Genomic DNA, 14,310 nt, shown 5'->3' with positions numbered 1-14,310 from the left:
AAGACTGACTACAAAGGTCATATGTTCCCTAGGGCAGATTGCTAATTATTTCAAGAGTGGGTTCAAACTTTAAATTTATTAATAAAAAGTTTAAAAACAATATATATGACTGTATACCGTTTACAAGGTCAATTTAAGTTAATGATTAATTTATTTTTATTACAGGTAATGACGGTATATTTAGTTCAAAACTGATCCATTGAAAGATTCTACTATTATCGCTTAATATTTTATTTAGTTCATACTCTATAATATCATAGAGAAATATTTCGAAATTATCGTGTTAAATAAATACCATTATAAAGAAATAAAATACCATTTTGCATAAAATACTAATTGTCTTCAAAGTCGAGGCTTTTCACGCCCTTGCTCTAAGCCGTTTACTTAAAATATTATTGTGTTTCTATCGTATTTTCTTCACTAAAGAATTATTAGCTAATGCAAATCACTAAATATTAAAGAATATATTTCAGCTTTTCCGGGGGATAAGATTTTGGGGTAAAAACAATTTTTATTTAATAGGATACTCGATTAAAATTAGTGAAAAGCTTTAAATACAAATTTCCATGCATATAATTTTTTTTTAAACAAATAAAAACGTTTTTGCGTAAATTGATCTATGCACCGTGGCAATGGTGTGTAAAAAGTATAGTTGGCTTTAAGGCAATACTGTCATACCTGCGTAATGATAGTCATTACAAGTAGCGGCAGTGAAAGTACAGTCAGGTTAAAGTCAATTTACCTTTAAAGACAATTATCTTCATGACAGTATTTACTGTCGTAGCAGTACTGTCACAATTAGTCTAGTAATATGTCAGTATCTATCTCGGTAATGAAGCGTCCGCCCGGCCCGAGAATAATTTATTTAAAAATGAAACCTATATTAATTAGCAAAAAACTTACATTTCTATCCGTTACCCGTTAGATAACATATAATTACGGCAACAAGTAGAAAACTGTTAAGTGTATTAACACAAATAATTATTAAATCCCTCAAAACCTATGCCGCTCACTTGTTTGATGACAAATAAGAATAATTTTAGTAGTTTCAACTTTTATTAAATGAAAACCGTGAACCTGCGACAAAGTTAGTTTTATTTATTTCCATAAATCAAGAGAGAGAGAGAGAGCAATAGCTCTGTGAGTAAGGCGCTTATAATTCCTAATAATTCTCGGGTTCAAATCTAGCAGTGGCAGATAGCTATTTATTCTGTTGCCATAGTCGTGAGTCAATCCTGTGGATTTGAGAGCCCTCCTGGGTCCACCCAGCCCCTCTTACTTAGGGAAAACATGCGGTTGAGCGTAATCATGAACAAATCATCCTCTTTTTAAAACAGTTGTTCAGTAAACAGTACAGTACTTTCAAAGTTCTGAATCCCTGAATCTTCATGAGCTTTAGATATATATTAGAACCTACAGATTTCTTTCTTTCTATAAATGAAGACAAATTATGGAAAAAGATAGTTAAATGCTTTTGTATTCGTGAAGAGCTAACTAGTATTGCTTACCGTGATGAAGAAGGGTAGATGCAACATCTAAGCAAAACAGTGGATTGCTCACTGAAAATAAAATAAATAAATACTACTCACGCTGGCTACGACAGTGATGAGATACCGCTGAGTCTTCTCGTAGTCGAGAGGCCTGGCTACGGTGACCTGTCCTTGGTGCGGGAGGTTGATGGCGAAGTGTTGGGAGCCGTCGGCGACCGTGAGCCGCTCTTCGGCACCTCCTGCTGACCCCTTCACCACTCTGTACTCCACCAGGCCGTTCGCTCCTGCGTCCGGGTCGGTAGCCTTCAGCCCGGTGAAGATGGTCGTACCCACTGGGCTGAGCTGCAGAGGAAAAAATAGATTAGTTTTAATTTACTTATAAGATCAAACATAGTTATTCAAATCTAGCTAAACAATAAGATACATCTAAAATGAGGTTAAAGTAATATAAGTTTGAAAATGGTCATAACAAGTTGTAGAACATGATGAATGATGAGAACATGAATAGATATTTTGTAAAATCCAAGATTTAACACTAAACAATCCAAAAAAAAAATACCATATTCTTCAATCGATATATTTCTTAAAGCTAGAGCAATAAAATCTTAGTTTAAAAGGTCGTCTAGAACTTTTCGACATTTAAATAAATGGTGCCTTGGAGATTAGAGATGGAGGCCTTTTTTTCTTAATTAATCAATCTCTCAACAACTCTGGATCATGAAGTAACAAACAAGAAAGAAATTGCAATATGTACTTTTCTTGATTCTTTATGATGAATTACTTATTAAAAGTCTATTTATTTGAGTAAATAAGTTTCTATCAACATTAATGATAAACTTCTCAGTCCTTCCTGAACCAATGGTACACTCAGTTCATTCTTCATTCATTTTAATCTATAGATCATAAAAGTACTTGGGACCAGTGGATTCATGGGTAAATATGGTACTGTTCAGGAAAACTACTGATAGAACAAGAACCCGGGTGAAATAAGGCAGTTATTACTTTAATAAAGATTGTGTATAATTACTAGTCAAAATTAATGAGCCTGCCTAGTACAATTAGGAGGATTAATAAATGATTGCTGTTTTAAAACGAACTTTTCATTCTCATCTCCATATCATTGAAACTATTAACACTAGAAAAGCTAAGGGAACATCATTTAAAGCAGAGAAAATTAGCTAAAATATGAGCCCTAATTAAGCAATTTATGTTCAATAGTTTTGAAGATATCCTTTTTTATAACGCCTTTTTCATAAAAAAATGCTCTGAATAATCAGTAGTTAGTGAAATTATTTTGAGAAATCTAAATCTTAGGAACTATTCGTCGAACATATGACTATTAGCATTAAAATAAAAGCTAGTTTAAAGTGACATAAAGTAGTTTATGACAGTTCTCTTCGTTGGAGTAATAGTTTTAACGAAATTCGACAAAATGTTGATATTCATTTGTTCAGACAAAATTTTTGATTTAAGAAAAAATATATTTTAGGAACTTTGAGACATATAGATATCAGTAAGCTCTTAAATTAAAGTTTGTTAAATGTACTATAAAGTAGTTAATAACGTTTATCTTCGTAAGACTAGTAGTTTTTATGATATTTGACAAAATAAATTCACAAAATGATATTAGTTGCTCGGAACTATTGAATTTATAAAATCAAAATCTCAGGAATTATTAGAATTACAGATGTCTTGTAGCACTTAAAATAAAGCTAGTTTAACTGAGTATAAAGTATTTTATAACACTTATCTTCGTAGGGGTTGTAGGTTTTAAGATATTCAAATATGAATATGAAATTTTGTTCGTACAACTATAAATCAATTTATTTAAGAAAATACTATTTTTAAGAGAATTATATACAGTTTTCATTAAATTAATCAAAAATTGGGGCGAAATAAATAACTTTTTTTCCCTCTTGAGATCTTGTACTATGAAGGGAATATTGTATTGTCGAAACAGCTAAAAGCACTAACAGTTAAAGAAACTTGTAACAGGTTAATTGGTTAAAAAAATTAATAAAATTGGTAATTCCTTGGTCTAGTTATATTGATTAATAGAGTTAGGAGGTCTTGGGTTCAGCTCTGGTGGGCTCTTGGAGTATAGGCAGCAATAAATATTTGAAGCCTAGTAAATATTTTAATCGATGAAAAGAGGACTCTAAAACTCGGAACCCATTAATTTTACTTTCGAAATTAATTATTTAACAAGACGATATAAGAACTATTCCTCCCCCAATCGGCTAGCTTTGCATATTCAATGGCTCCTCTACCAAAGTAGGAGTCATTTGTATCTCCATCACTTTAGTTCCCTTCCGATCGTCCACGTTTTAGTTTTATTACCACCGCCTCTATCAAGAACTATCAGGGAACGATCTCTAGCTGATTATGATAATGTATGGAGATCTGTGTAATGAGGAGGTGGGAGGGTGAGGAGGGGACTATTAGAGGATCGCTTCTTCGGGAGGAATCCTCAAGGTGTTCTCCGCTCCTAATACTTATATTAATTAGGGTTATCTTCGAATATAAAAAAGGAATATAAAAGAAAAGAGAGGTAGCAGTAAAGATAAACGATAGTGCATATAGCTTTATCATTGTTACCACTAAGCAAATCATTAATTGACAGTCAGATCAGATGTATTTATTGGTTTATATTACAACACAGCTATAGATCAATAGTCTTGCCCAGTTGGTGTTAACATGTCAATATTGAACGTTAATATTAAAACGCTGAAACTAAATACTGTAATAAATCCATATATACTATTATATACTATATAATAGATTCTTGATTTATTATTAATTGCATTTAAAATGCAATATTTCATATAAAGAAACCACTGAACAATCATTGGAGTCTATTAGTACTCAAATTAAAACTAATTTAATGTAGTTTATGACGTTTATCTTCATAGGAGTAATAGTTTTTATAATACTTGACAAAATAAATAAACAAAATGTTGATCGCAAGTTGTTCGAACACTATTTTTAATTTATGAAAAAAATATCTCAGGAACTATATGACGTACAGATATCTGCAAACAATAAAATTAAACCTAGTTAAATGTACTATAAAGTAGTTTATGACGTTTATCTTCGAATGAGTAGTAGTTTTAATGATACTTGACAAAATAAATAAACAAAATTTTGAAATATTTTGGATTTATGAAAAATAATATCCCAGGAAATATCAGACGTACATACCTCTGCCAGCACTAAACTCATGTTTTAGAAAATTTACTCTACTTTAAACTATGTTATCTAGGTTCTGTAGGTTTTCTAGTTAGGTTGATAATTTAAAAGATATAGAGGTCCCAATGAAAAATTAATATTTTGTAACGTTTTAAAACAGCCGCTATTTTATATTCCCCCTACCAACACTTGGTAGGACTCATCATTTTGACTACTATTATACATGGTTTCCATTAAAGTGACCCGAATTTGGGTAGGAATAACTCCCTTTTTTCTCCTCTTGGGCTCTTATACTATAAGGTAAGAAACCCCTCCTACAAGTAGATTTGGCGCTATTTTAGTACTGCCTAAATTTCTAGTATACTTTATGTCCTTAAATTAGATAATTTGTCTACAGTGATAAATAAATTTATCTTTTTCATATATTGAATCTCCAAAATCAAACAAACTTACAAGAAGAAAATAAATAAATGTTGTGAAATAACAAGGATTTCTTGCTAAACAGTGGTTATAGGGAATTACAAGTTATGGTAGCTGTTAGCAGAATCCACAGACACTATAATGAGAGAAACGAGCAAGGGCTACAGAGGGAGCTGGGGGGTCAAATAGTAATTTACGTAATGTCTCCAACGTACAATAAACTTTCTAGTGACATAAAACCACTGACATAGCCAACCAAACTATCATTAGGGTAATAGCTGTCATCGCGGAAGATTGCCACAAGTCATCAACTATCTCTGGCTATAAACTCATCCATAGTCTACAGAGCTATAGGAAAAAGGAGTTTTAGAAAAGCCAGCTCAATTAAAATGTGTTTAAGTTTTCCATTAAAAAAAGTAATAAAAAACATTCGATGCTATAATTATAGATTTTGCTGTTGTTGCCTTAAACTACTCTTAATGACCACTCTTGCAACTTAACTATTGAATCTTAAACGTTTTAGAAAGCTTATGTGTTGGAGCTATAATAATCTACACCTGAATGTAGGAGACATAAGTTTAAATGAAATAATCCTTTATCAAACCAAATCTTTAATTTAATACGCCAAGTCATGAGCGTGTGTATTGGAACTAGGACTCTAACCTTTTTGAGTCAGAACGAATCCATTCTGGAGATGTTGGTTTTTATATAGTGATGGACTCTAGAAAATATTTGACCTCTAACTAAAATAAGTAATCATTAATTAGCAATAAAAATGATTGAGGAAAAATCATTTGGACTACATATAATAGAAAAATAAATAGCAATAAACTGTTTTTATTATTTTAGAAATTCTAAGTGGAAGAAGTGGGCTTTTGTTGTTTCCTATGTTTACATAATGAGCCTTTATTAATCCTCTATATTTAGATAATTTTTAATATCATTCCAACTGATTAAACATTGTTGAGTATGTTGATAATATGACCATGGGAACGCGCGACTTTCGAGATATTTACTCTTTTTTAAGAGTTTAGAGTTAGAGATTTACCGAATCTCTGCCAGCCCAAGCTGCAAGAAACATTTCCATGACGTTCAGGAAAGAGTGTTGTAATAAAAGTACTATTCTTTGGTGTTTTCAGAATTCGGTGCCAGATTTGGAAAACCAAGCCAGAAGAAGACCACCACTAGCAATTTACGACGATGAACTTAAGCTTGTGGAAAAAATCCCTTAACCAAACTGTTAAAAGACTTGCAGGACAACTGAATCGACAGTTAGTGTATCGACACATAGCAATGTATGGCAGCAGCTGAAGCGTTACGAGACATGCGTTTCACTGCTTACTAGGCAAAAAAAAAAGTATTTTCTCGACAGGGTAATCACGTGTGATGAAAAGTGGACTGTACATGACAACAGACTTCGGACAGGTCAGTGGGTAAATATCGACGAAAGACCGGGACACATGCTAAAACCAAATTTGCATCCAAACGAATTCTTGGTTACTGAGTGAAGTCAATAGGAGGAATAATTCATTACTCATCATCACGTCCACATCGTACTGCAGTGATATTGACTTGCCAATAAACAGCCTGCATTGGTTATTCGGAAGGGACCTACACTCTTAGGTTTTACAACTGACAATGAAGGAACGAGCTGTGTTAAGAAGTCCTTCTACTCCTACCTGTTTTGACTCACTTATCTCCAACAGATTGCATATATCCATTATACATTTGGACAACTTCCTTTAAGGTAAAATTTTCGAAAATAATTTTTCTGTTAAAAACGCATTTTCAGATTTCATTCTTCACAAAATCCTGAATTTTTCAGTTCTTGAATTGAAAATTTAAAAAAGATAGCACGTTGGAGAAAATATGTATAAAACGACAGTAAATAATTTCTATAAAAATATTCTTATTTCATAAAGTTGTTTTACTAAATAACTTTTCCTGTGAAAACCAACATTTTATATGAAACGACCCAATAAAATAGATTTATTTTATAAATATATATAGTTTACATTTCAGCCTTAATTCATTATCCATTTTTAAAAACAATCCTCTTCGCTCTAGTCATTTATTAAAATATGTTTTCATATATACCATTCACAAAAGTATTTGTTACATTTTGTTTAAAAACAAAATTCATTATTCTCAGCTGAATTCACTAGGTCATTTTTTACAAACTTTCATGTCTAAAATGAGTAAATTAATATTATAAACAACATTTATTTTACTACATATATTACTGTAGTAACTATATAAGCTAAATGAATTTTTGGCATTCTTATTACGGTTAATAAATATAAAATTAAATATGATAAAATTAAATAAATATAAAAATTATTACGGTTCTAAAACTAAATTGGAAGTAAATTTAAATCTAAAACAAGACTTTATGTTGATTGTAGCTTTTTTTCATTTTTATCCGTTTTTCTCTATACTAAACTTGTCCACAATGAGACTTATATCTGTTTACAGTGCTCTCTATTAAAATAGGTAAGAGAAACTCCTTTCCTGTCTTATTTTGTGTGCATAAGATCGTTAAAGCTAGTTATAAACAACTATATAACATATAACTAACTACATAACATATAACAATATAACATATTATTAATTATACAACAACGTAAATCTATTAATATCATTTAGAAAAAATAAGCAATATTTTGGAAGATGGTGGCATATGTCGTGTTTTAAAGTATATAAGAATATACTTTATGTTAAAGAAAACTCTGAACGCTATTAATCTTTTAGGATAGAATCGAGTATCATAGAAAAAAATATTACGTTCGGCAATCGTAAAAGTTTTGTCACACGAAATATTAAACATAAATTGTTTTTTCTCAATAAATAAATTCACTAAACACTTTATGGAATACTTGTGGACAAGAATTTGTTGAAACAATTCATGAAAAGAAATCAAAATGGTTTGATTTTCACAAAACATTGGTGAAGAAATGATGTTTTTAAAAATGAAAAACATTGCTTATAAATAAAGATTAATAATAATTACTCATTTATGCGTTTTCAATGCATATATTTTTATTTTTTATCACAATTTAACTCAAGATAAGATAAGTAGCTGACAATAAATGAACGAATTTAACAACAATGAGTGATTTATACTTAAAAAAGACTTCTGATTAAAAAAATGAAATAAAATGTAAGAAATACAAATATTTCTTATGCCAAACAGTCAATTATTTTCATGTTAATTGTAATCTAAGACTGTAGACTACATTTTAGCCTGGGTCCACGCCTTCCCGATGGTTTCGTTGTAGATTCTACCATCTTATTTATTCTTGGCAGTTGTAATAATTGAACGGAGAAATCACAAGACAGGAATTCCAACTTTTGGAGGACTATATATTACACATCTGAACGCGGTTTAAGTCTTCGAAATTCGTAGAGCACTATATCAAAAGAAGTATATTGCTGGTGTAAGGTGCTCAGTAGAAGCCATATATCACCTGATCCATATATCACAGCTCTGATCTACAACGGTTCCTTCATTGCTAATTGACGGCTTCCAATACACTTTTTCTTTCCCGATTGGACTTGTGAAACGTAATCTGTTAACAGATACTACTTCTGTAAATCATAAAACTTAAGTAATCGTGAACTCGTAAAATATACTTTTTAAGTTGTTTTTTTTAATAATGGTATATATTTATTGTTTTAATAAAATATTATTATTTTATTACTGTTTTGGCTTAAATTAAACAACACGATAAACCTGATGAAAACTTTTCTTTCTGGCAGGAAAAGTTAATTTACACTGAGACTTATATTGTTTATATAATAACCAAAATTAAGAATTTCACGTTTTGTATTTTAAAATTATTTATCGTAATATTTTTATACAAATTATGTATTGTAATATTTTTATACAAAATATTTATTAGACTGGTATATTTTTCAAGGTATATTATTTATAGGACAAAAAAAAAAAGAGCTAAAAATAATATCGCTTTTCTGTCAGGATAAAATAAATTCGAGTTAGTAGATAATACCGATTAGCAATGATTTATACGTCGTTACTCGTAATATACATTTGTATAGTATAAATAATAGTTTTGCATTTACAGAAGGAGGCTTTGCTAGGAGGCGATGCTCTTAATATGTACATATATTTCCTTTTGTATATATTTTAATTTGTTTGTTTTAGGAGGTAGTCTTACAAACTTAATCACCTGTTATATTTTCCTAATCTCTCTCCCAACCACAAATTAATGACCTACAAAGTGAGTGCTGAGGTATATTCAGAATTTACTTCTTGAAGAAAAATCCCAAGAATTTAAGGAAAGACCACTCCTTTGTTCGTAGTAGTTATGATGTGACAAGGCATGTTTTCCGCCAAACCAATCTCTACCAATGTAAGTAACACTGAGAATGTAAATAAAGAAAAAACTCCGTGAATAAAGCAGTGTTTCAGTGCTCTTGTGCGACGTTATTCAGTCCTTTTTACTTTTTTTTACTGTTATCTTTCCGACATCTCTTAAGTTATCAAAGCTGCAATACAAAACATCTAGCCCGCTCCTATATAAAACTCTTATTAAATCTGAATATTATATTGTTATATTATCATAAAAATATTCTTCGGTGTTTTCTATACACGTATTAAAAATAATGCTGCACACAGCTGCATGATACAGACTTGTGGATATTCTACATATTGTAAGAATTCCAATAACATTTCTAGAGTGGAAGATCAAGAGGTAATGAGTAATCTTCTTAGCAGGTAATGAAGAAGAAGCAAGGCTAGAAACAAGTGGATTTGGGTAGGTAGAGATTTTAGAATGAAAGGATTTGTATCTGATCCTGGCCATATCGGCAACATTGAGGTCCTGATAGATGACTTGATTTGTAACAAACTGAGGAGAATTAAGGATTTTGGATTGGCAGGATTGGAAAATGAGGAATTAGATGGTTTAGTGAAGTCTCAAATCGCAACGCTGTTATATCCAGCTAGACTTTATTATAATCATATAAATAAGTCTTTTGCAATTACTTCAAAGTTTAGAACGATTGTCTAATAAGGGTTGTAATAGCCAGAATCAACGTGCAGTTTCCTGTAGTGTTGCCTGAGTATTCCCAGCTAGTCGTTTGTCCAAACGTAGTCTTAAATAGGGGTAGGAATGAGCGGGGTATTATTCAAGGGTACTGAAGCGCAGAAAGTAATAGGTTTGTGACGAAAGGTAAAGGAGATTTTAGGGATTTATTTTAATTCTGCAGTTTCGATACCATTTTTCAAGGGTGTTGATATATTAAAAAAAATATTTGGTACATTCCTTAAATGTTGCAGACATAATAAATTTAACGGAGCACAGTCCATGGAGTGAACCATCTCCACTGAAACATCCACCTTGTCGAGATCTCTGTTAACATGGTATAGCTCTCTGTCGTGTCGCAAGAGAACACCGATCCACTCTTGTTAGACAATCCTCTTCCTATAGGGAAAGAACACATCGTGCCGGATCAAACGACTGTGTTCACACCTTGTGCAAGCCCCTAACGACAGATCCGACATCAGGTAGGTACATTTCTTGCAACGGCGGAGAGACTTATTACACAACTAAGCACTTTCAGAATCGCTGCATTTTTGCAATAATAATAAGGTCATTGTCAATTAGCTGTAGAATTATAGATTTAATAGTCCATTCATTACAATAAAAATGTTTAAAGGTTATTGGTAATAGTTGATTGAAGGTAATTAATGAGTTAATTCATAGAGGAATATAACTGTATGTCGGTAGATTTATTTCTCATAAGAATTAGATATTTTCAGTGAAGTTGCTAAGATACTTTATTGGAAGAAGAAAGAAGTGTAAAATATATAATTTCCATATGATATAGACTGGATTTCACAAAAATAATTAAATTTTATTTTCAAATGTAACATTGTGTATTTAAAATTCCGATTTAACTCGAAAGGTATTTTAGTATTTGTCATAAATCTCAGTAACTCTTTGAATAAAATAATTTATTACAATTTCAGCAGTTTTATGTAACGTTGCAAATTCTTAATTTCTGTTTTGTTTTTTTTCCGGGAAATTTTTAGGTTTACAAATTATTAAAAGGGAAAATGACATTTTAAAAGCCTTAATGAAACAATTATTTATTCATTTAAATTTATATCCAAAGATAAGACTCAAAACACTCTTATTATCTCTTTAAAAGTCCAACGTATCGGCCAATTCGGCCATCCTCAAGAATAATCATAAATATAAATTTACTCCTCACATCCAATAATTTAAAAATTGTTTGCAGGCTTTTCTTTCCAGGTCATAAATTGCAGTCAAATTATCTTATAAAACAATAAAACAATAGGAATAATTCAATTCATTAATACGCTTGCCTTAGCTTCTATCTAATTACGTCAATTTTCTATTGACTTTTAGAGCTTATAGTTTCAGATTGCTTTGAGACTCAACTTGGGTACAATTCGTTTTATTTAAACAATAAAAACCAGTCTCAAGAAAGTGAAAAAGTGATATATAAATTATTCATTTAACTGTAGAATGTTTATAAAATGCTGTAGTTAAAATTTGTGTCTCTAGTTTGATTTTTTTCATTTTAAAAAATATAACGAAAAATTATAATGAACGATATAAGAGAGATATGTGTACCTAAAATTTCACTGCAAACGGATGCAGGTCACTTTTGATATTCAAGGAGAAAGTTTTCTTTATGATTTAGTAACCACTTCTTATTTACGAGCCAAAAAAAATATATATTATGCAAAATAGAGGATAAAAAACTAGGAGCCCTAATCTTATATAAGACAAATGTCGAAGTGCCTCCGTATAAAGACATTAATGGTGCGGTTCTATGAGATGGAAAAAAACTTTAATAGAACTAACAGGCTGAACGGACATAGGCGAAAGCTGGCTAATAGCTCAGTTGTTCTAGCACGAGCCACCTTCTAGGGCAGGCCTCTAGGATGTCTTCGGGCCCCACCCCAAGAACTAGGAGGAAACGCTCCACTTCCTCGTCTCAACATGTTCAAATAGCAATATTCCTCTTTACAGAAATCTATAATCATTATTGTAAATATTATCGAAAGTATATATTTATATATTTTATTCTTTTATTTTTAATTGTTTACTGCGTATGATGTAAAAACTAATAATAACCTGAGATCCAATTTTCATGCAATTGTATCTATTCTATCTTAGCTTCAAATTCATCCAAACGTCGACAGAAATCCGAATCATAAAAAGCGATCTATCAAACTAGATGTATATAACACGTTTTAGGGTTACTACACGAATCCGTATATTTTGAGAATTTTCTACACGAAATTTTTGTCCATTATTTTTTAGTTTTTACTATGAAATCAGTGTTTGAATTTAGAAATTTGCAAGCTCAATTATTCTTGCATACTCTTTCTCGTTCAGAGCGTTTCAAAACAAACCGCAATCCCACTATTTTAGGTAATCACAAGTTGATGGTACTCACTACAACACAATTATATTTTGAAAGCTAAGTAATATTCATAAAATTTCCAGATCGCAGATTGAGCATCGATTTTTATCAAAAATACTTAAGTAGAAAATTAAAGAAATTTATATTTAAATTTAAAAATGTATGTGACAATAGCTAATTTATCTTTGATGTAATTTGATTAAAATATTTAAGTTTTGAATAATAGCAATTTCCAGAATCCAGAAATGTCGAATCCAATGTTTGGAGTTTATTTCTAGAATTTTATATTTTAAACACTCCTTTCAACATAGCGCCTTGCTTATTTATTCTAAATATTCAAAATTGTAGTTTTAAGAAGTTTAAAATTGAGTATTCGGTCTTTATAATAATAGTAATATAAAAATGATTATATGAAGTTCCTTAGCTCTTTAATTATGGACAAAAATTTAGAATTTCAATCAAAATAGTTCAGCTTTTTTTGTAACACGGCACAAATATAGTTAATTTTGAATAAAACAAAGTCAGATAAGCATGTACATTCATCATACAAGCTTAATTATTCTTGAATACTCTTTCTACTTAGGAGCGGTTCTACAACAAACCAGAAACCCCCTATAACCGCGCAATCATTCACAAATCAATCATTCGGTCTTTATGATAGGAATATAAAAATGATTATATAAAGTTCCACTTAGCTCTTTTTTTTATTTTCAAACCTCTTTATTTTTATGAATGGTTACAAAATACAAATATATAATACAATACATTATATATATATATATATATATATACAAATTTACATAATATCTCCACTTAGCTCTTTAACTATAGAATTTTTTTTTATAAAATAGCTCCTTTCCGGGGAAGTTTTGAGTCTCATGTCTTTGTTTTTGGTAAAAAATTATGTTATGTTCATACTTCCAATTGTGTGTTCTTATGCTATTTAAGAGATGGAGTGGCCTGTCTCATCATTATTGTTAATTTACTTTAATTGGGAATGAAAACCAGGATATTACAATTTATATTTTTATTTGTAACAGGAATGAGATTTTTATGTAATAAAAAAGTCAAAATATGTACATATATGTATCATTATTTTACATGGGAAATTAATAAAAATAGAGACATGTTTAAAAAAAAATAAATAAAAAGATACCATTTATGGCTTATTAATTTGTTAAGAAATAAATAAAAATCATTTAATTGCAATACTTATTTTGATTTAAGCCATTCACATTTTTTTCCAAATAAATTTGCAAGCGAAACGCATTTTTAAGTTTTCAAAAATAAATCATCGACGATTGTGTTGCTAAGTACATTTTTATCGACTGAAAGATGTGATCAGTGGATAGGAATAATAAAATCTCTAGAACTAAGCTCATAAATTTATTTTAGGTATCCCAAAAATAATTGAAAACTATTTGTGCTGATTAAAAAAGAAAAAAATACTGGATTAAATCCAATATTTAAGAACATTTAAATACATAAAAATATGTAAAATAAAATGTACTTAAAGGAAAAATATGTAAAACAATCTGAAATATTAAAAATAAAATAAAAACGGTGAAAACTTGACTATACTGCCAACAATAAACAGGATAGGACTGACCCCAAATTTATCCGAAACTCTCGCAGATGAGGAAGCTAAAATTGCACGAGTGTTTGAATTTTTAAAAGCACATCGCCTTCTTTATAAATTATAACTCCTCTTCGATTTTTATGTGTTTTTATTTATTTTATTTTTTTTAATTATTTCTATATATTTTTTTATTTTTGTATTATTTAT

At 30.2% G+C, this 14,310-nt stretch overlaps 1 protein-coding gene across 1 annotated transcript in view; it reads right to left on the bottom strand.

Moving 5' to 3' along the window:
• The window catches only part of LOC106681897 (cadherin-99C), a gene marked incomplete at its 5' end in the record, with an annotated part of 71,494 nt that overhangs the window by 47,610 nt on the left and 9,574 nt on the right, over positions 1–14,310 (bottom strand). The window contains one exon of the mRNA XM_067047569.1: positions 1,590–1,832. Coding sequence (XP_066903670.1) covers positions 1,590–1,832 — 243 coding nt within the window. The remainder of the gene's footprint in view (positions 1–1,589; positions 1,833–14,310) is intronic.

Source organism: Halyomorpha halys, unplaced genomic scaffold (genome assembly GCF_000696795.3).
Source record: "Halyomorpha halys isolate HHAL.00 unplaced genomic scaffold, Hhal_1.1 Scaffold373.1, whole genome shotgun sequence".
NCBI classification, from domain to species: domain Eukaryota; kingdom Metazoa; phylum Arthropoda; class Insecta; order Hemiptera; family Pentatomidae; genus Halyomorpha; species Halyomorpha halys.
The sequence above is the reverse complement of the archived record's forward strand: the minus strand, read 5'-3'. Positions and strand labels throughout refer to the sequence as shown.